The sequence below is a fragment of the Engystomops pustulosus genome, unplaced genomic scaffold (genome assembly GCF_040894005.1).
Source record: "Engystomops pustulosus unplaced genomic scaffold, aEngPut4.maternal MAT_SCAFFOLD_336, whole genome shotgun sequence".
NCBI classification, from domain to species: domain Eukaryota; kingdom Metazoa; phylum Chordata; class Amphibia; order Anura; family Leptodactylidae; genus Engystomops; species Engystomops pustulosus.
The window spans coordinates 1-23,775 of record NW_027285215.1 but is presented as its reverse complement, the minus strand read 5'-3'; the positions used below and the strand labels follow the sequence as shown (position 1 = coordinate 23,775).

The 23,775-nt window shown below is 63.0% G+C and overlaps 1 protein-coding gene across 1 annotated transcript; it reads right to left on the bottom strand.

Moving 5' to 3' along the window:
• Positions 1–165: 165 nt before the first annotated feature.
• On the bottom strand, positions 166–23,427 carry ZBTB7B (zinc finger and BTB domain containing 7B). The gene is made up of 4 exons (XM_072132293.1): positions 23,330–23,427; positions 22,969–23,026; positions 2,767–3,818; positions 166–2,498 (listed from the first exon to the last, which is right to left on the bottom strand). Exons 3-4 carry the CDS (start codon positions 3,810–3,812, stop codon positions 2,102–2,104), a joined length of 1,443 nt encoding a protein of 480 aa, XP_071988394.1. The 5' UTR covers positions 3,813–3,818; positions 22,969–23,026; positions 23,330–23,427; the 3' UTR covers positions 166–2,101.
• Positions 23,428–23,775: the final 348 nt, after the last annotated feature.

Here is a 23,775-nt window from a genome sequence, read left to right as displayed (position 1 = left end):
TGGTTTTCTATTGTGTATTGATGATGATGGTGGATGGGGTGTTGGGCCCTCTCCATGGGTCATACCATTCCTGGCCACATATACACTGCCACATCTGATCTGTGGTAATAGTGACAGCCCAGCCCCCGAGGAGCAACCCTCCGCCCCCAGTAATAAATCTGACACTTAGTTTCATTTTATTTTATTTCTCCATTAGCCTTCATTAAAAAAAGCAAAAAAAATTAAATAATGGGATTTCCCTTCACACCAGTGTACGAGTTCAAGTAAAAGTGTTGTCACCAGGGGAAGCTCCCTGCTCCCCCGCCTTCACCCCTGCGCTCCAGGGTCAGCCCCCAGGGGGTCATCTGATTAGTGCAAGGACAGAAACACAACTCCTCCTGGAATGTGGGCTGTGCCCCCTGCTGGCTGCCCTGGGCACTACAGGTGAGGGGGCATCACACTGGTCCCCACTGCAGAGACATCAATCACACATCTGTCAATCATCCACAGAGCGTTTCTGTGGCCCCAAGTGCAGAGGGTCTGTGTATGAGGGGCCCAGGAGTGGGAGAGTGCGGAGGCTTCTGTGCGGTGCCAACCTGGTTCTGGGGATCTGCCGAATACCTGATACACAGACCCCAAATGTCAGGGCCACAACCACACAACAGTAAGGCCCAACGCTGCATTCAGCATCTCAGGGGAGGGGGGAGAAGATGGAGCGCCGCAGGCTACCCCGTACCAGCACCTGTGCGACCATCTGCAGCCTCCACTGATGCAGCGCAGGTGGTGCCGGGGGGGGGGTCGTTTCGGGTTTCTGGGTGCAGGCTGCAGGCGCCGCGGTTATGGCTTTGGAATTTGCAATTCATTAAATTCTGACATGAAAAACCTGCAAGCAATCACATCAACACACGCTTCTATGTACAGTGCAGCGCCTTGACCCCGCCCCTGAGGAACAGCAGCTACGAACTCTGCACATTAGCACCCATAGCTCCGCCCCCCAAGCACCAGCAACCACAACTTTATGATCTCTTAATCATGTCCCTTCCACCCCACCCTCAGCGATGCCTATAAGTACGGGGGGGGGGGGGGGCAGTTACAGGAAGGAGGTGGAGGGTGGAGATTCTATTCCTGTGGAATATTGGTCCGAAATCCACACCTGACTACAGTGGAATGACTGGGGTATGTAGCTCCACCTCTCTGGCCAACCCCATCATTAATAAGAGCTATAAGAGTGCATTGTATCCCCCATCCCACAACCCCTCAGGGACAGCGACTCCCCCTCCGCGAGGCACCCAACACCCGGGAACAACACCCCCCCCCCCCTCGGGACAGAAAGAAGCACAAAATCACTTTATAATAATTTAAATATAATGTACAAACAGATATCCCCGCTCCTGTGTCCTGCACTGGGGCCCCCGTTACTCTGCGATTCCTTCCCCTCCCCCCAGTCTATGGTTCCTCTCTCTATTCATCTACAAATGCAGAAAGCAGCAGCAGCAGTAGCGCGAATAGTCACAGACAACGCGGTTATAGATCATAGCTCCGCCCCTGAGGAGCCCTGGCATCATTACTACTGAACTCGTCAGCACTCCCGCAGGCCGAGGGCGGTACTGCAGGGTGGATCCAGTGGTAATGGAAGATGGATGGTGCCCCCGGGGGTCCACACATACAGGACTCTCACACATTCCCAGAAGGCACAGCACCATAAAGCGAGCGAGAAGTGGGAGGGGCAGCATTCCCCCTGAAGCCCGGTATTGCAGAGCGCCCCGCACAGGTTATTGCTTTACTCTCTCTCTCTCTATATATATATATATATTTCTATATACTCCGCGATATACATCTCCTTCTCTATATACAGACAGTATATATTATAGATCTCACACAATACAAAATAATCGCCATGGTAGTCCCGGTAACCAAGCGCCTATAGTTATCCCTGAGGCTTGGGAGCAGCGCCCCCTATTGTCCCGCAGCGTCTCTCTCGCCCCGCTTTTAGAGTCTGGTTAGACTGGATGAGGACGGTCTCCTCAGGGTGTGACGTGGTGTGGGGGAGGGAGCTGGATGGACTACTACCCCCAGGCGCCAATCTCTTCCACAGGGATGGGGGGTCATTATGGAGAAGATGCTAAGAATTGTCTATAACTAGGGGCCCCTCGGGGCTGGCCCCTCCTGAGTGGGCGGGGAGCGGCCAGTATCGGAGCATGGACAGACGCAGGTCATCCATCTTGCCATTGGTCAGATCCAGGCCGGGGGTGGGGACGATGCGGGGCACAGGGGGGTCTTCTTTGCGTCGCCTCCGGGTGCGCACCTCTAGGCAGTTCTGCCCCTTCATGTGGCGCTGCAGGTGGTCCTCCTTGGCGAAGGCCTTGTGGCACATGGAGCACTCGTAGGGCCGGTCCCCGGTGTGCAGGTGCATGTGATTCTTCAGGTCGTAGCTGTGCAGGAAGCGGGCGCTGCAATGCTCACAGCAGTACGGCCGCTCCCCCGTGTGCTTCCGCATGTGGATCTTCAGCTTGTCGTTCCTGGGGAGGTCAGAGAGCAAAGGGTTAATGCAATCTGCCTCTAGGGGGCGCCCCAGCGCAAAGCGAGGCCTCTAGGAGGCACGCTACAGTACAGGGAGAGGCCTCTAGGAGGCACACTACAGTACAGGGAGAGGCCTCTAGGAGGCGCCACAGCACAAGGAGAGGCCTCTAGGAGGCGCCGCAGTACAGGGAAAGGCCTCTCGGAGGCGCCACAGTACAAAGAGAGCCCCCTAAGAGGTGCTACATACAGAGAGAGCCTTTTGCTTACCTGGTAAATCTGACGCCACAGACCTGACACACGAAGGGCTTCTCTCCGGTGTGGGTGCGCATGTGGCGGGGCAGCTTCCCGGCACCATGGATGATCTTGTGGCACACCGGACACTCCTGGGGCATCTGTGAGCGTCGTTTCCTCACCAACTTGTCGACCCCATCCGGGGAGGCAGACACGGATTCTGGGTTCTCGGTGTCCAGCGGGATGGCGTACATCATCTCCGAGGGCTCCTCGTCAGATAGGATTTCTTCAGGGGGCGATGGGGGCACAAAGATGTGCTGCGCCCCTAGGCCATGGTCCGGGGTGTAGCGCTCATAGCTGCCGTCGCTCGGAGGTAGCTCGGTGGGGGATGGCGCCTCGGCAGGGCTGTCCACTTGCTCCATGGACTCGTCTTCCACTAGGTAGGGGCCCCCATTCTGGACCCTCTGGCTGGGGTTCACCTGCAGGAACTTCCTCCTGTGCTTGCGGGGGATGAGTTTCTGGGGTAGCTGCATGGAGTGGATGGGCGGTGGGGGGCTTTCTGCCTCTGGAGGGGGGGTGGCATCCTCGCCATTTTCCTGGTCACCGTAACACTCTAGATACTGGCGGGCACGTAGGAAGCCTTCCAGGTCCTCCGCATCTCCACCTAGCTCCTCCCAGCTGCCACCACTACAGCGCAGGATCTCTATGCAGGCCTCCACCACACATGGGATCTCCAGGAGGCGGGCCGCCCGCAGCACGTCGCGCATGTTTGCGTTGCTTATGGTGAGGGTGGCGGTGTAGGCAAAGTCCAGCAGAGCCCCCAGAGCATCCGGCTTTAGGAAGTCCAGCTGGCACACATCCCGTGAAGATTTACCAGAGGTCCCGGCCCCCGTGAAGAGCTTGCGGAAGTAGTGGCTGCATGCGGCCAGCACGGCCCGGTGGGTGCGGTACTCCAGCCCCTGCGTCTTGATGGTGATGTCACACAATACGCCGCGGTGCCGCTGCTCGTTCAGGCTGCTGAGGAGGTCACTGCTGTGTTCTGGGAATGGGATCCCGATGAGGTCATCTTCAGAGCTCGCCATCACCACCTGGGCAGGAGAGAAACGCAAGGTCACTCAAAGACATTCATCGGGAGAAGACGGGAGCGAACCCACCCCAGCGGGAGAAAGAGGGGACGGGGCCAGGAGAGAGCCCACCCCCGAGGGAGAGCGAGAGGACACGGCCAGGAGAGAGCCCATCCCCACGGGTGAAAGAGAGGACGGGGCCAGGAGAGAGCCCACCCCTGCAGGATTGAGAGATAGCGAGAAGACGGGGCAAGGAGAGAACCCACCCCCGAGGGAGGGAGGGAGAGAGAGAGAAAGCGCTAGAGGACGGGGCCAGGAGAGAGCCCACCCCCGCGGGAGAAAGAGAGGGGACGGTGCCTGGAGAGAGCTCAACCCCGCATGATTGAGAGAGAGCGAGAGAGCAAGAAGACGGGGCCAGGAGAGAACCCAGCCCGAGAGAGGGAGAGAGTCCACCCCTGTGGGAGAAGGAGAGGGGCGGTGCCAGGAGAGCGACCATCTCGGCAGGAGAGAGCGAGCAAGAGGACAGGGCCAGGAGAGAGCCCACCCCCGCAGGAGGAAGAGAGAGTAAGTGCACCCCCGCGGGAGGGAGAGAAAGAGCGTGAGAGGACGGTACCAGGAGAGAGCCCATCCCTGCAGGAAGGAGGGACAGCTAGTGAGAAAGAGGACGGGCCAGGAGAGAGCCCAACCCCGCGGGAGGAAGAGAAAGAGCGCGAGAGGACGGGCCAGGAGAGAGCCCATCCCTGCAGGAAGGAGGGAGAGCTAGTGAGCGAGAGGACGGGGCCAGGAGAAAACCCACCCCAGCGGGAGGGAGCGTTTGAGACGACGGGGCCAGGAGAGCGCCCACCCCTGCAGGATGGAGGGGCCCCGAGGGATTCGGAGAGTGAGCGAGAAAACAGGGCCAGGAGAGAACCCACCCCCACGGGAGAAAGAGAGGACGGGGCCCAGGAGAGAACCCACCCCTGTGGGAGAAAGAGAGGGGACGGTGCCAGGAGAGAACCCACCCTGTGGGAGAAAGAGAGGGGACGGTGCCAGGAGAGAGACCATCTCGGCAGGAGAGAGCGAGCGAGCGAGCGAGCAAGAGGACAGGGCCAGGAGAGAGCCCACGCCTGCAGGAAGGAGAGATAGCTAGTGAGCGACAGGACGGGGCCAGGAGAGAGCCCACCCCCGCCGGAAGGAGGTAGAGCTAGTGAGCAAGAGGACAATGCCAGGAGAAAGCCCACCCCCGCGGGAGGGAGCTATCGAGAGGTAGGGGCCAGGAGAGAGCCCACCCCCGAGAGAGAGCCCATCCCTTTGGGAGAAAGAGAGAGGGGACGGTGCCAGGAGAGAGGACCCCCGCGGGAGGGAGGGAGAGAGAGCAAGCACACCCCCGCGGGAAGGAGAGAAAGAGCACGAGAGGGCGGTGCCCGGAGAGAGCCCACCCCCTGCCGGAAGGAGGGAGAGCTAGAGAGCGAGAGGACGGGGCCAGGAGAAAGCCCACACCCACCAGATGGAGCGCTAATGAGGGAGAGCTAGTGAGCGAGAGGACGGGGCCAAGAGAGCCGACCCCCACGGGAGAAAGAGAGGACAGAGCCAGGAGAGAGCCCACCCCTGCAGGATTCAGGGAGAGGGCGAGAAGATGGGGCCAGGAGAGAGCCCACCCCCGTGGGAGAAAGAGGGGACGGTGCCTGGAGAGAGCCCCCCCCCCAGCAGGATTGAGAGAGAAAGCAAGAAGACGGGACCAGGAGAGAACCCACCCCCGAGGGAGGAAGAGAGAGAGCACACCTCTGCGGGAGGAAGAGAGGGAATGGTGCTAGAAGAAAGACCATCTCGGCAGGAGAGAGGACAAGAGGACAAGAGCGAGCAAGAGGACAGGGCCAGGAGAAAGCCCACCCCTGTGGGAGGGAGAGAAAGCACACCCCTGGGTGAGGGAGAGAAAGAGCGTGAGAGGACGGTGCCAGGAGAGAGCCCACCCCCACCGGAAGGAGGGAGAGCTAGTGAGCGAGAGGACGGGGCCAGGAGAGAGCCCACCCCTGCCGGAAGGAGGGAGCGCTAGTGAGCGAGAGGACGGGGCCAGGAGAAAGCCCACCCCGGCGGAAGGAGGGAGCGCTAGTGAGGACAGGCCCAGGAGAGAGCCCACCTCCGTGGGAGAGAGAGGGGGCGAGAGAGAGAAAGACAGGGCCAGGAAAGAACCCACCCCCGCGTGAGGGAGAGAGCGCGAGAGTGGACAGGGCCAGGAGAGAGCCCACCCCTGCAGGAGGGAGCGATCAAGGGCGAGCCCACCCCCTCGAGAGGGAGCAATCGAGAGAACGGGGCCACGAGAGTGCCCACCCCCGCGGGAGGGAGAGGGGGCGAGAGAGTGAGAGAAGACAGGGCCTGGAGAGTACCCACCCCCGAGGAAGGGAGAGAGAGCCCACCCCCGTGGGATTGGGAGAATGAGCAAGAGGACAGGGCCAGGAGAGAACACCCCCCCCCCCCCCCCCCCCGAGAGAGGGAGAGAGAGCACGCGAGAGGATCGTGCCAGGAGAGAGCCCACCCCAACGGGAGAAAGGACCGGGCCAGGGGCAATATCACCCCCGGGAGGGAGTGGTCGAGAGGACAGAGCTAGGAGAGAGCCCACCCCACGGGAGGGATGGAGAGGGGCTGAGCGAGAGGATGGGCCTTGGAGAGAGCCCACCCCCACGGAGGGGGAGAGAGAGCATGAGAGGATGGTGCCAGGAGAAAGCCCAACTCTGCAGGATAGAGAGAGAGCGAGAAGACAGGGCCAGGAGAGAACCAAACCCCGAGGGAGGGAGGAAGAGCACGAGATAATGGGGTTAGGAGAGAACCAAACCCTGAGGGAGGGAGGGAGGGAGGGAGAGAGAGCGCAAGGGGATGGGGCCAGGAGAGAGACCACCTCCACGGGAGAAAAAGAGGGGATGGTGCCAGGAAAGAGAAAATCTCAGCAGGAGAGAGGAAGAGAGAGCAGACAGGGCCAGGAGAGAACCCACCCCCGAGGAAGGGAGAGAGAGAGCGCGGGAGGACGGGGCAAAGGCTAGAGCCCACCCCCTCGAGAGGGAGCGATCGAGAGAACGGGCCACGAGACAGCCCACCCCCGCGGGAGGGAGAGGGGGGCGAGAGAAGACAGGGCCTGGAGAGAACCCACCCCCGAGGGAGGGAGAGCGAGCCCACCCCCGTGGGATTGGGAGAGAGAGCAAGAAGACAGGGCCAGGAGAGAACTCCCCCCCAGAGAGAGGGAGAGAGAGCGCGCAAGAGGACGGGGCCAAGAGAGAGCCCACCCCGCGGGAGGGGGATAGAGAGCGCGAGAGGATGGTGCCAGGAGAGAGCCCACCCCAACGGGAGAAAGGACCGAGCAAGGGGCAATATCACCTCCGGGAGGGAGTGGTCGAGAGGACAGGGCTAGGAGAGAGCCCACCCCCACGGGAGGGATGGAGAAGGGCCGAGCGAGAGGACGAGGCCTGGAGAGAGCCCACCCCCACGGGAGGGGGAGAGAGAGCATGAGAGGATGGTGCCAGGAGAAAGCCCAACTCTGCAGGATTGAGAGAGAGCGAGAAGACAGGGCCAGGAGAGAACCAAACCCCGAGGGAGAGGGAGAGAGTGCAAGGGGAGGGGACCAGGAGAGAGACCACCTCCACGCGAGAAAAAGAGGGGACGGTGCTTGGAGAGAGAACATCTCAGCAGGAGAGAGGACGCCCCAGCGGGAGGGAGAGCGAGCAAGAGGACAGGCCCAGGAGAGAACCCACCCCCGAGGAAGGGAGAGAGCGCGCGGGAGGACGGGGCCAGGAGAGAGCCCACCCCCGCGGGAGGGAGAGACCATCTCAGCAGCAGAGAAGACACCCCACGGGAGGGAGAGCGAGAGAGGGGACGGGGCCAGGGGCAATATCACCCCCAAAGGAGAGGACGGGAGATTACCCCCTCTCAGGGGGAGAGGGGGGGGGGAGGAAGGATGGCAAGTAAAGAACCCACCCTCAGGACACCGGATAGATGAGCGACTCCACCCACTTACAGTAGAGCATTCCTCTCAATGTGTACAGCAGATCCAGGAGACAAAGGGTTAACACGCCGCCATCTACACTATGCACATGAAATAACACACACACACAGTGCGACCCCCCCAGTGCAACACACACACACAGTCCGACCCCCCCCAGTGCAACACACACACACAGTCCGACCCCCCCCCAGTGCAACACACACACACAGTCCGACCCCCCCAGTGCAACACACACACACAGTCCGACCCCCCCCCCCAGTGCAACACACACACACAGTCCGACCCCCCCCCCCAGTGCAACACACACACACAGTCCGACCCCCCCCCGTGCAACACACACACACAGTCCGACCCCCCCCAGTGCAACACACACACACAGTCCGACCCCCCCCCCAGTGCAACACACACACACAGTCCGACCCCCCCCCAGTGCAACACACACACACAGTCCGACCCCCCCCCCAGTGCAACACACACACACACAGTCCGACCCCCCCCAGTGCAACACACACACACACACACAGTCCGACCCCCCCCCCCAGTGCACACACACACACACAGTCCGACCCCCCCCATTGCAACACACACACACACACACAGTCCGACCCCCCCCCAGTGCAACACACACACACAGTCCGACCCCCCCCCCCAGTGCAACACACACACACAGTCCGACCCCCCCCCAGTGCAACACACACACACAGTCCGACCCCCCCCCCAGTGCAACACACACACACACAGTCCGACCCCCCCCCAGTGCAACACACACACACACAGTCCGACCCCCCCCAGTGCAACACACACACACAGTCCGACCCCCCCCCAGTGCAACACACAACACACACACACACACACAGTCCGACCCCCCCCCCCAGTGCAACACACACACAGTCCGACCCCCCCCCCAGTGCAACACACACACACACAGTCCGACCCCCCCCCCAGTGCAACACACACACACACAGTCCGACCCCCCCCCCCCAGTGCAACACACACACACAGTCCGACCCCCCCCCCCAGTGCAACACACACACACACACAGTCCGACCCCCCCCCCAGTGCAACACACACACACACAGTCCGACCCCCCCCCCCAGTGCAACACACACACAGTCCGACCCCCCCCCCAGTGCAACACACACACACACAGTCCGACACCCCCCCCCCAGTGCAACACACACACACAGTCCGACCCCCCCCCAGTGCAACACACACACAGTCCGACCCCCCCCCAGTGCAACACACACACACAGTCCGACCTCCCCCCCAGTGCAACACACACACACACAGTCCGACCCCCCCCCAGTGCAACACACACACACACAGTCCGACCCCCCCCCAGTGCAACACACACACACACAGTCCGACCCCCCCAGTGCAACACACACACACACACAGTCCGACCCCCCCAGTGCAACACACACACACACAGTCCGACCCCCCCAGTGCAACACACACACACACACAGTCCGACCCCCCCAGTGCAACACACACACACACAGTCCGACCCCCCCAGTGCAACACACACACACACAGTCCGACCCCCCCAGTGCAACACACACACACAGTCCGACCCCCCCAGTGCAACACACACACACACAGTCCGACCCCCCCAGTGCAACACACACACACACACAGTCCGACCCCCCCAGTGCAACACACACAGTCAGACCCCCCCCAGTGCAACACACACACACACAGTCCGACCCCCCCCCCAGTGCAACACACACACACACAGTCCGACCCCCCCAGTGCAACACACACACACAGTCCGACCCCCCCAGTGCAACACACACACACACACACAGTCCGACCCCCCCAGTGCAACACACACAGTCCGACCCCCCCCCCAGTGCAACACACACACAGTCCGACCCCCCCAGTGCAACACACACAGTCCGACCCCCCCAGTGCAACACACACAGTCCGACCCCCCCCCCAGTGCAACACACACAGTCCGACCCCCCCCCCCAGTGCAACACACACACACACAGTCCGACCCCCCCCCCAGTGCAACACACACACACAGTCCGACCCCCCCCCCCAGTGCAACACACACACAGTCCGACCCCCCCCCCCCCAGTGCAACACACACACACACAGTCCGACCCCCCCCCCCCCAGTGCAACACACACACACAGTCCGACCCCCCCAGTGCAACACACACACACAGTCCGACCCCCCCCCCAGTGCAACACACACACACACACACAGTCCGACCCCCCCCAGTGCAACACACACACACACACACACAGTCCGACCCCCCCAGTGCAACACACACACAGTCAGACCCCCCCAGTGCAACACACACACAGTCCGACCCCCCCAGTGCAACACACACACAGTCCGGCCCCCCCCAGTGCAACACACACACAGTCCGACCCCCCAGTGCAACACACACACACACACACACAGTCCGACCCCCCCAGTGCAACACACACACACACACAGTCCGACCCCCCCAGTGCAACACACACACAGTCCGACCCCCCTCCCCCAGTGCAACACACACACAGTCCGACCCCCCTCCCCCAGTGCAACACACACACAGTCCGACCCCCCTCCCCCAGTGCAACACACACACAGTCCGACCCCCCTCCCCCAGTGCAACACACACACAGTCCGACCCCCCCAGTGCAACACACACACAGTCCGACCCCCCCAGTGCAACACACACACAGTCCGACCCCCCCAGTGCAACACACACACAGTCCGACCCCCCCAGTGCAACACACACACAGTCCGACCCCCCCAGTGCAACACACACACAGTCCGACCCCCCCCAGTGCAACACACACACACAGTCCGACGCCCCCCAGTGCAACACACACACACACAGTCCGACCCCCCCCAGTGCAACACACACACAGTCAGACCCCCCCAGTGCAACACACACACAGTCAGACCCCCCCAGTGCAACACACACACAGTCCGACCCCCCCCAGTGCAACACACACACACACAGTCCGACCCCCCCAGTGCAACACACACACACACACAGTCCGACCCCCCCAGTGCAACACACACACACACACACAGTCCGACCCCCCCAGTGCAACACACACACAGTCCGACCCCCCCAGTGCAACACACACACAGTCCGACCCCCCAGTGCAACACACACACAGTCCGACCCCCCCCCCCAGTGCAACACACACACACACAGTACGACCCCCCCCCCAGTGCAACACACACACACACAGTCCGACCCCCCCCCCCCCAGTGCAACACACACACAGTCCGACCCCCCCAGTGCAACACACACACAGTCCGACCCCCCCAGTGCAACACACACACAGTCCGACCCCCCCAGTGCAACACACACACACACAGTCCGACCCCCCCAGTGCAACACACACACACAGTCCGACCCCCCCAGTGCAACACACACACACACACAGTCCGACCCCCCCAGTGCGACACACACACAGTCCGACCCCCCCAGTGCAACACACACACACACACACAGTCCGACCCCCCCCCCAGTGCAACACACACACAGTCCGACCCCCCCCCCAGTGCAACACACACACACAGTCCGACCCCCCCCCCAGTGCAACACACACAGTCCGACCCCCCCCCCCAGTGCAACACACACACACACACAGTCCAACCCCCCCCAGTGCAACACACACACACACAGTCCGACCCCCCCCCCAGTGCAACACACACACACACACACAGTCCGACCCCCCCAGTGCAACACACACACACAGTCCGACCCCCCCCCAGTGCAACACACACACACACAGTCCGACCCCCCCCAGTGCAACACACACACACAGTCCGACCCCCCCCAGTGCAACACACACACACACAGTCCGACCCCCCCCAGAGCAACACACACACACACAGTCCGACCCCCCCCAGTGCAACACACACACACAGTCCGACCCCCCCCAGTGCAACACACACACACACAGTCCGACCCCCCCAGTGCAACACACGCAGTCCGATCCCCCCCAGTGCAACACACACACACAGTCCGACCCCCCCCAGTGCAACACACACACACAGTCCGACCCCCCCCAGTGCAACACACACACACACACAGTCCGACCCCCCCCCCCAGTGCAACACACACACACACACACAGTCCGACCCCCCCAGTGCAACACACACACACAAAGTCCAACCCCCCCAGTGCAACACACACACAGTCCGACCCCCCCCCCCAAGTGCAACATACACACACAGTCCGACCCCCCCAGTGCAACACACACACAGTCCGACCCCCCCCAGTGCAACACACACACAGTCCGACCCCCCCCCCAATGCAACACACACACAGTCCGACCCCCCCCCCCCCAGTGGAACACACACACACACAGTCCGACCCCCCCCAGTGCAACACACACACACAGTCCGACCACCCCCAGTGCAACACACACACACACAGTCGGACCCCCCCCCAGTGCAACACACACACAGTCCGACCCCCCCCCAGTGCAACACACACACACACAGTCCGACCCCCCCCCCCCCCCAGTGCAACACACACACAGTCCGACCCCCCCAGTGCAACACACACACACTCCGACCCCCCCCAGTGCAACACACACACACTCCGACCCCCCCAGTGCAACACACACACACAGTCCGACCCCCCCCAGTGCAACACACACACACAGTCCGACCCCCCCCCAGTGCAACACACACACACAGTCCGACCCCCCCCCCCAGTGCAACACACACACACAGTCCGACCCCCCCCAGTGCAACACACACAGTCCGATCCCCCCCAGTGCAACACAAACACACACAGTCCGACCCCCCCCAGTGCAACACACACACACAGTCCGACCCCCCCCAGTGCAACACACACACACACACACACACACACAGTCCGACCCCCCCCCCCAGTGCAACACACACACACACACAGTCCGACCCCCCCAGTGCAACACACACACACAAAGTCCAACCCCCCCAGTGCAACACACACACAGTCCGACCCCCCCAGTGCAACACACACACAGTCCGACCCCCCCCCCCCAAGTGCAACATACACACACAGTCCGACCCCCGCCAGTGCAACACACACACAGTCCGACCCCCCCCCCAGTGCAACACACACACACACAGTCCGACCCCCCCCAGTGCAACACACACACACAGTCCGACCCCCCCCAGTGCAACACACACACACACAGTCCGACCCCCCCCAGAGCAACACACACACACACAGTTCGACCCCCCCCAGTGCAACACACACACACAGTCCGACCCCCCCCAGTGCAACACACACACACACACACAGTCCGACCCCCCCAGTGCAACACACGCAGTCCGATCCCCCCCAGTGCAACACACACACACACACAGTCCGACCCCCCCCAGTGCAACACACACACACAGTCCGACCCCCCCCAGTGCAACACACACACACACACAGTCCGACCCCCCCCCCCAGTGCAACACACACACACAGTCCGACCCCCCCAGTGCAACACACACACACAAAGTCCAACCCCCCCAGTGCAACACACACACAGTCCGACCCCCCCCCCCAAGTGCAACATACACACACAGTCCGACCCCCCCAGTGCAACACACACACAGTCCGACCCCCCCCAGTGCAACACACACACAGTCCGACCCCCCCCAGTGCAACACACACACAGTCCGACCCCCCCCCCCCAATGCAACACACACACAGTCCGACCCCCCCCCCCCCCAGTGGAACACACACACACACAGTCCGACCCCCCCCAGTGCAACACACACACACACAGTCCGACCACCCCCAGTGCAACACACACACACAGTCCGACCACCCCCAGTGCAACACACACACACAGTCCGACCACCCCCAGTGCAACACACACACACACAGTCCGCCCCCCCCAGTGCAACACACACACAGTCCGACCCCCCCCAGTGCAACACACACACAGTCCGACCCCCCCCAGTGCAACACACACACACAGTCCGACCCCCCCCAGTGCAACACACACACACAGTCCGACCCCCCCCCAGTGCAACACACACACACAGTCCGACCCCCCCCCCCAGTGCAACACACACACAGTCCGACCCCCCCCAGTGCAACACACACAGTCCGATCCCCCCCAGTGCAACACAAACACACACAGTCCGACCCCCCCCAGTGCAACACACACACACAGTCCGACCCCCCCCAGTGCAACACACACACACACACACACACAGTCCGACCCCCCCCCAGTGCAACACACACACACACACAGTCCGACCCCCCCAGTGCAACACACACACACAAAGTCCAACCCCCCCAGTGCAACACACACACAGTCCGACCCCCCCAGTGCAACACACACACAGTCCGACCCCCCCCCCCCCAAGTGCAACATACACACACAGTCCGACCCCCGCCAGTGCAACACACACACAGTCCGACCCCCCCCAGTGCAACACACACACAGTCCGACCCCCCCCCCAATGCAACACACACACACAGTCCGACCACCCCCAGTGCAACACACACACACACAGTCCGACCCCCCCAGTGCAACACACACACAGTCCGACCCCCCCCAGTGCAACACACACACAGTCCGACCCCCCCCCCAGTGCAACACACACACACAGTCCGACCCCCCCCCAGTGCAACACACACACACACAGTCCGACCCCCCCCCCAGTGCAACACACACACACAGTCCGACCCCCCCCAGTGCAACACACACCACACAGTCCGACCCCCCCCAGTGCAACACACACACACAGTCCGACCCCCCCCCCAGTGCAACACACACACACAGTCCGACCCCCCCCCCCCAGTGGAACACACACACACACAGTCCGACCCCCCCAGTGCAACACACACAAACACACAGTCCGACCCCCCCAGTGCAACACACACACAGTCCGAAACCCCCCCCCCCCCCAGTGGAACACACACACACACACAGTCCGACCCCCCCCCCAGTGCAACACACACACAGTCCGACACCCCCCCCAGTGCAACACACACACACAGTCCGACCCCCCCCAGTGCAACACACAGTCCGACCCCCCCCAGTGCAACACACAGTCCGACCCCCCCAGTGCAACACACAGTCCGACCCCCCCCAGTGCAACACACACACACACAGTCCGACCCCCCCCCAGTGCAACACACACACACAGTCCGACCCCCCCCCCCCAGTGCAACACACACACACAGTCCGACCCCCCCCCCCCAGTGCAACACACACACACAGTCCGACCCCCCCCCCCAGTGCAACACACACACACAGTCCGACCCCCCCCCAGTGCAACACACACACACACACACACACAGTCCGACCCCTCCCCAGTGCAACACACACACACAGTCCGACCCCCCCCAGTGCAACACACACACAGTCCGACCCCCCACCAGTGCAACACACACACAGTCCGACCCCCCACCAGTGCAACACACACACAGTCCGACCCCCCACCAGTGCAACACACACACACAGTCCGACCCCCCCCCCCAGTGGAACACACACACACACACACACAGTCCGACCCCCCCAGTGCAACACACAGTCCGACCCCCCCCAGTGCAACACAACAGTCCGACCCCCCCCCCAGTGCAACACACAGTCCGACCCCCCCCCAGTGCAACACACAGTCCGACCCCCCCCCCCAGTGCAACACACAGTCCGACCCCCCCCCAGTGCAACACACAGTCCGACCCCCCCCCCAGTGCAACACACAGTCCGACCCCCCCCAGTGCAACACACACACACACACAGTCCGACCCCCCCCCAGTGCAACACACACACACAGTCCGACCCCCCCCAGTGCAACACACACACACAGTCCGACCCCCCCCAGTGCAACACACACACACAGTCCGACCCCCCCCAGTGCAACACACACACACAGTCCGACCCCCCCCCCGTGCAACACACACACACAGTCCGACCCCCCCCAGTGCAACACACACACAGTCCGACCCCCCCAGTGCAACACACACACACACAGTCCGACCCCCCTCCAGTGCAACACACACACACAGTCCGACCCCCCCCCCCAGTGCAACACACAGTCCGACCCCCCCCAGTGCAACACACACACACACAGTCCGACCCCCCTCCAGTGCAACACACACACACAGTCCGACCCCCCCCAATGCAACACACACACACACACAGTCCGACCCCCCCAGTGCAACACACACACACAGTCCGACCCCCCTCCAGTGCAACACACACACACAGTCCGACCCCCCCAGTGCAACACACACACACACACACACAGTCCGACCCCCCCAGTGCAACACACACACAGTCCGACCCCCCCCCCAGTGCAACACACACACAGTCCAACCCCCCCCCCCCAGTGCAACACACACACACAGTCCGACCCCCCCCCAGTGCAACACACACACACAGTCCGACCCCCCCCCCCCAGTGCAACACACACACACAGTCCGACCCCCCCCCCAGTGCAACACACACACACAGTCCGACCCCCTCCCAGTGCAACACACACACACAGTCCGACCCCCCCCCCAGTGCAACACACACACACAGCAGTCCGACCCCCCCCCAGTGCAACACACACACAGTCCGACCCCCCCCCCAGTGCAACACACACACACAGTCCGACCCCCCCAGTGCAACACACAGTCCGACCCCCCCCAGTGCAACACACAGTCCGACCCCCCCCAGTGCAACACACAGTCCGACCCCCCCCAGTGCAACACACAGTCCGACCCCCCCCAGTGCAACACACACACACACACAGTCCGACCCCCCCCCCAGTGCAACACACACACACAGTCCGACCCCCCCCCAGTGCAACACACACACACAGTCCGACCCCCCCCCAGTGCAACACACACACACACAGTCCGACCCCCCCCCCAGTGCAACACACACACACACAGTCCGACCCCCCCCCCAGTGCAACACACAGTCCGACCCCCCCCAGTGCAACACACACACACACAGTCCGACCCCCCTCCAGTGCAACACACACACACACAGTCCGACCCCCCCCAGTGCAACACACACACACACACAGTCCGACCCCCCCCCAGTGCAACACACACACACAGTCCGACCCCCCTCCAGTGCAACACACACACACAGTCCGACCCCCCCCCAGTGCAACACACACACACAGTCCGACCCCCCCCAGTGCAACACACACACAGTCTGACCCCCCCCCCCCCCAGTGCAACACACACACACAGTCCGACCCCCCCCCCCAGTGCAACACACACAGTCCGACCCCCCCCCCCCCAGTGCAACACACACAGTCCGACCCCCCCCCAGTGCAACACACACACACAGTCCGACCCCCCCCCCAGTGCAACACACACACACAGTCCGACCCCCCCCCCCAGTGCAACACACACACACAGTCCGACCCCCCCCAGAGCAACACACACACAGTCCGACCCCCCTCCAGTGCAACACACACACACACAGTCCGACCCCCCCCCCCAGTGCAACACACAGTCCGACCCCCCTCCAGTGCAACACACACACAGTCCGACCCCCCCAGTGCAACACACACACACACACTCCGACCCCCCCCAGTGCAACACACACACACAGTCCGACCCCCCTCCAGTGCAACACACACACACACACAGTCCGACCCCCCCAGTGCAACACACACACACAGTCCGACCCCCCCCCAGTGCAACACACACACACAGTCCGACCCCCCCCCAGTGCAACACACACACACAGTCCGACCCCCCCCAGTGCAACACACACACAGTCTGACCCCCCCCCCCCCAGTGCAACACACACACACAGTCCGACCCCCCCCCCCAGTGCAACACACACACACAGTCCGACCCCCCCCCCAGTGCAACACACACACACACAGTCCGACCCCCCCCCCAGTGCAACACACACACACAGTCCGACCCCCCCCAGTGCAACACACACACACAGTCCGACCCCCCCCAGTGCAACACACACACACACAGTCCGACCCCCCCCAGTGCAACACACACACACACAGTCCGACCCCCCCCAGTGCAACACACACACACACAGTCCGACCCCCCCAGTGCAACACACACACACACAGTCCGACCCCCCCCCAAGTGCAACACACACAGTCCGACCACCCCCCCCCCCAGTGCAACACACACACAGTCCGACCCCTCCCCCCCAGTGCAACACACACACAGTCCGACCCCCCCCCCCCCAGTGCAACACACACACAGTCCGACCCCCCCCCCCCAGTGCAACACACACACAGTCCGACCCCCCCCAGTGCAACACACACACAGTCCGACCCCCCCCCAGTGCAACACACACAGTCCGACCCCCCCCCCCAGTGCAACACACACACAGTCCGACCCCCCCCCAGTGCAACACACACACAGTCCGACCCCCCCCCAGTGCAACACACACACAGTCCGACCCCCCCCCCCAGTGCAACACACACACAGTCCGACCCCCCCCCCAGTGCAACACACACACAGTCCGACCACCCCCCAGTGCAACACACACACAGTCCGACCCCCCCAGTGCAACACACACACAGTCCGACCCCCCCCAGTGCAACACACACACAGTCCGACCCCCCCAGTGCAACACACACACAGTCCGACCCCCCCCAGTGCAACACACACACAGTCCGACCCCCCCAGTGCAACACACACACACACAGTCCGACCCCCCCAGTGCAACACACACACAGTCCGACCCCCCCCAGTGCAACACACACACACACAGTCCGACCCCCCTCCAGTGCAACACACACACACAGTCCGACCCCCCCCCCCCAGTGCAACACACACACACACAGTCCGACCCCCCCCCCCAGTGCAACACACAGTCCGACCCCCCCCCCCCAGTGCAACACACAGTCCGACCCCCCCCAGTGCAACACACACACACACAGTCCGACCCCCCTCCAGTGCAACACACACACACAGTCCGACCCCCCCCAGTGCAACACACACACACACAGTCCGACCCCCCCCCCAGTGCAACACACACACACAGTCCGACCCCCCCCAGTGCAACATACACACACAGTCCGACCCCCCCCAGTGCAACATACACACACAGTCCGACCCCCCCCAGTGCAACACACACACACAGTCCGACCCCCCCCCCCAGTGCAACACACACACACAGTCCGACCCCCCCCCCCAGTGCAACACACACACACACACAGTCCGACCCCCCCAGTGCAACACACACACAGTCCGACCCCCCCCCAGTGCAACACACACACAGTCCGACCCCCCCAGTGCAACACACACACAGTCCGACCCCCCCAGTGCAACACACACACAGTCCGACCCCCCCCCCAGTGCAACACACGCACAGTCCGACCCCCCCAGTGCAACACACACACAGTCCGACCCCCCCCAGTGCAACACACACACACAGTCCGACCCCCCCCAGTGCAACACACACACACAGTCCGACCCCCCCCCAGTGCAACACACACACACAGTCCGACCCCCCCCAGTGCAACATACACACACAGTCCGACCCCCCCCCAGTGCAACATACACACACAGTCCGACCCCCCCCAGTGCAACACACACACACAGTCCGACCCCCCCAGTGCAACACACACACACAGTCCGACCCCCCCCCCCAGTGCAACACACACACACACACAGTCCGACCCCCCCAGTGCAACACACACACACACAGTCCGACCCCCCCAGTGCAACACACACAGTCCGACCCCCCCAGTGCAACACACACACACAGTCCGACCCCCCCCAGTGCAACACACACACACAGTCCGACCCCCCCCAGTGCAACACACACACACACAAAGTCCAACCCCCCCAGTGCAACACACACACAGTCCGACCCCCCCCCCCCAGTGCAACACACACACACAGTCCGACCCCCCCCCCCAGTGCAACACACACACACAGTCCGACCCCCCCCCCAGTGCAACACACACACACACACACACACACAGTCCGACCCCTCCCCAGTGCAACACACACACACAGTCCGACCCCCCCCAGTGCAACACACACACAGTCCGACCCCCCACCAGTGCAACACACACACACAGTCCGACCCCCCCCCCCAGTGGAACACACACACACACAGTCCGACCCCCCCAGTGCAACACACAGTCCGACCCCCCCCAGTGCAACACACAGTCCGACCCCCCCCCCCCCAGTGCAACACACAGTCCGACCCCCCCCAGTGCAACACACACACACAGTCCGACCCCCCCCCAGTGCAACACACACACACAGTCCGACCCCCCCCCAGTGCAACACACACACACAGTCCGACCCCCCCCCAGTGCAACACACACACACAGTCCGACCCCCCCCCAGTGCAACACACACACACAGTCCGACCCCCCCCAGTGCAACACACACACACAGTCCGAACCCCCCCCCCGTGCAACACACACAGTCCGACCCCCCCAGTGCAACACACACACACAGTCCGACCCCCCCCCAGTGCAACACACACACACAGTCCGACCCCCCCCAGTGCAACACACACACACACACAAAGTCCAACCCCCCCAGTGCAACACACACACAGTCCGACCCCCCCCCCCAGTGCAACACACACACACAGTCCGACCCCCCCCCCAGTGCAACACACACACACAGTCCGACCCCCCCCCCCAGTGCAACACACACACACACACACACACACAGTCCGACCCCTCCCCAGTGCAACACACACACACAGTCCGACCCCCCCCAGTGCAACACACACACAGTCCGACCCCCCACCAGTGCAACACACACACACAGTCCGACCCCCCCCCCCCCAGTGGAACACACACACACACACAGTCCGACCCCCCCAGTGCAACACACAGTCCGACCCCCCCCCAGTGCAACACACAGTCCGACCCCCCCCCCCCAGTGCAACACACAGTCCGACCCCCCCCCCCCAGTGCAACACACAGTCCGACCCCCCCCCCCAGTGCAACACACACACACAGTCCGACCCCCCCCCAGTGCAACACACACACACAGTCCGACCCCCCCCCAGTGCAACACACACACACAGTCCGACCCCCCCCCAGTGCAACACACACACACAGTCCGACCCCCCCCAGTGCAACACACACACACAGTCCGAACCCCCCCCCGTGCAACACACACACACAGTCCGACCCCCCCCAGTGCAACACACACACAGTCCGACCCCCCTCCAGTGCAACACACACACACACAGTCCGACCCCCCCCCCCAGTGCAACACACAGTCCGACCCCCCCCAGTGCAACACACACACACACAGTCCGACCCCCCCCAGTGCAACACACACACACACACACACAGTCCGACCCCCCCAGTGCAACACACACACACACACACACAGTCCGACCCCCCTCCAGTGCAACACACACACACACACACAGTCCGACCCCCCCAGTGCAACACACACACACACACACACACACAGTCCGACCCCCCCAGTGCAACACACACACAGTCCGACCCCCCCCCCAGTGCAACACACACACAGTCCAACCCCCCCCCCCAGTGCAACACACACACACAGTCCGACCCCCCCCCCCCAGTGCAACACACACACACAGTCCGACCCCCCCCAGTGCAACACACACACAGTCCGACCCCCCCCCCAGTGCAACACACACACACAGTCCGACCCCCTCCCAGTGCAACACACACACACAGTCCGACCCCCCCCCCCAGTGCAACACACACACACAGTCCGACCCCCCCCCCCCCAGTGCAACACACACACACAGTCCGACCCCCCCCAGTGCAACACACACACAGTCCGACCCCCCCCCCCCAGTGCAACACACACACACACACAGTCCGACCCCCCCAGTGCAACACACAGTCCGACCCCCCCCAGTGCAACACACAGTCCGACCCCCCCCAGTGCAACACACACACACAGTCCGACCCCCCCCAGTGCAACACACACACACACAGTCCGACCCCCCCAGTGCAACACACACACACAAAGTCCAACCCCCCCCAGTGCAACACACACACAGTCCGACCCCCCCCCCCAGTGCAACACACACACACAGTCCGACCCCCCCCCCCACCATTGCAACACACACACACAGTCCGACCCCCCCCCCCCAGTGCAACACACACACACACACACAGTCCGACCCCCCCCCCAGTGCAACACACACACACACAGTCCGACCCCCCCCCCAGTGCAACACACACACACAGTCCGACCCCCCCCCAGTGCAACACACACAGTCCGACCACCCCCCCCCCAGTGCAACACACACACAGTCCGACCCCCCCCCCCCAGTGCAACACACACACACACAGTCCGACCCCCCCCCCCAGTGCAACACACACACACAGTCCGACCCCCCCCAGTGCAACACACACACACAGTCCGACCCCCCCCAAGTGCAACACACACACAGTCCGACCCCCCCCCCAGTGAACACACACACAGTCCGACCCCCCCCCAGTGCAACACACACACAGTCCGACCCCCCCCAGTGCAACACACACACACAGTCCGACCCCCCCCCCCAGTGCAACACACACACACAGTCCGACCCCCCCAGTGCAACACACACACACAGTCCGACCCCCCCCAGTGCAACACACACACACACAGTCGGACCCCCCCAGTGCAACACACACACACAGTCGGACCCCCCCCCCCCCCAGTGCAACACACACACAGTCCGACCCCCCCCCCAGTGCAACACACACACACACAGTCCGACCCCCCCCCCAGTGCAACACACACACACACAGTCCGACCCCCCCCAGTGCAACACACACACACACAGTCCGACCCCCCCCAAGTGCAACACACACACAGTCCGACCCCCCCCCCCCAGTGCAACACACACACAGTCCGACCCCCCCCCCAGTGCAACACACACACAGTCCGACCCCCCCAGTGCAACACACACACACTCCGACCCCCCCCAGTGCAACACACACACACTCCGACCCCCCCAGTGCAACACACACACACAGTCCGACCCCCCCCAGTGCAACACACACACACAGTCCGACCCCCCCCAGTGCAACACACACACACACACAGTCCGACCCCCCCAGTGCAACACACACACACACAGTCGGACCCCCCCCCCAGTGCAACACACACACAGTCCGACCCCCCCCCCAGTGCAACACACACACACACAGTCCGACCCCCCCCCCCAGTGCAACACACACACACCTCTCAGTATTTGGGGTGCACACATAGATCACCACACGCTCGATAACGCACCCGTTGCCGGCTACAATATGGCGTCCTAACAAATGTACAACAGGAAGGACTCCGCCTCGTACCTGTGGGGTGACTCTCGTCCTCGCCCCGGCAGCCGTAAGCTTCTCGCTTCCCCGATCACTGTCAACGAGACAAAAAGGACACGCGTCACCCCAAAATCACCGAAACACAGAGTGCGAGGTGTCGCCCACGTACAAACTTCCCAGCAGTGCAAAGGGAAGACAGAGCTGCTCCCCCTTTGAAGTTGGGGTGAGTGGGGGTGGAGGGGAAGGAGAATAGAGGGGGGGGGAGGGGCGGGCTGTGTGATGCCTCCAGACTGCTGAGGAGCTGACTACATGGTGCCTCGTGCCTCGCCATTACTGCTATGCCTCCACCTGGGGTAGACAAGATGGCAGACACATCATTCGCCCGTAACATCCGTACCATCCCCCCAGGAGCCGGTCACGTGACTGCGGCGGGGGTTCCCGCGTGACACAGGAGGGCGTCCCCCAGTTTCTGGGACAGGGAGGCTCCTGCTGAACTGGTGTGACGGGCGCTGGGCACCGTCTGCCATGTCAGCGGGCAAAAATCTTAATTATAGGAGGGGGCCGGGAGGGGGCACCACCAGATCCGGGCACGCCTTCCATTCAGGCAGAGGGGTATTACACTGGTCCTGGGGAGGCGCCAGCTGGCAGCCGCCCAGACACAGCTCAGGTGCCGCCGCGTAACCTGCCTTAACCCATTCACTGCCACGCCACATGATGTCCCTTCACCAGACCACCACAGAGGGGCGCCGGCAGGTGAGTGTGCCCAGGTGTGCCCCCTCCCCCACCTGTCACAGCGGCAGGGCTGGGCCCGCCGCCCTCTTTTATGGTGGCAGCTTGAAGGAC

Bases quoted from the DNA above. Each gene is read 5' to 3' on its own strand.
- ZBTB7B (XM_072132293.1), bottom strand. From the start codon at position 3,812: ATGGCGAGCTCTGAAGATGACCTCATCGGGATCCCATTCCCAGAACAC. The intron at 2,499-2,766 runs GTAAGCAAAAGG...TGACCTCCCCAG, and splicing joins TGTGGCGTCAGATTTACCAG to GAACGACAAGCTGAAGATCC.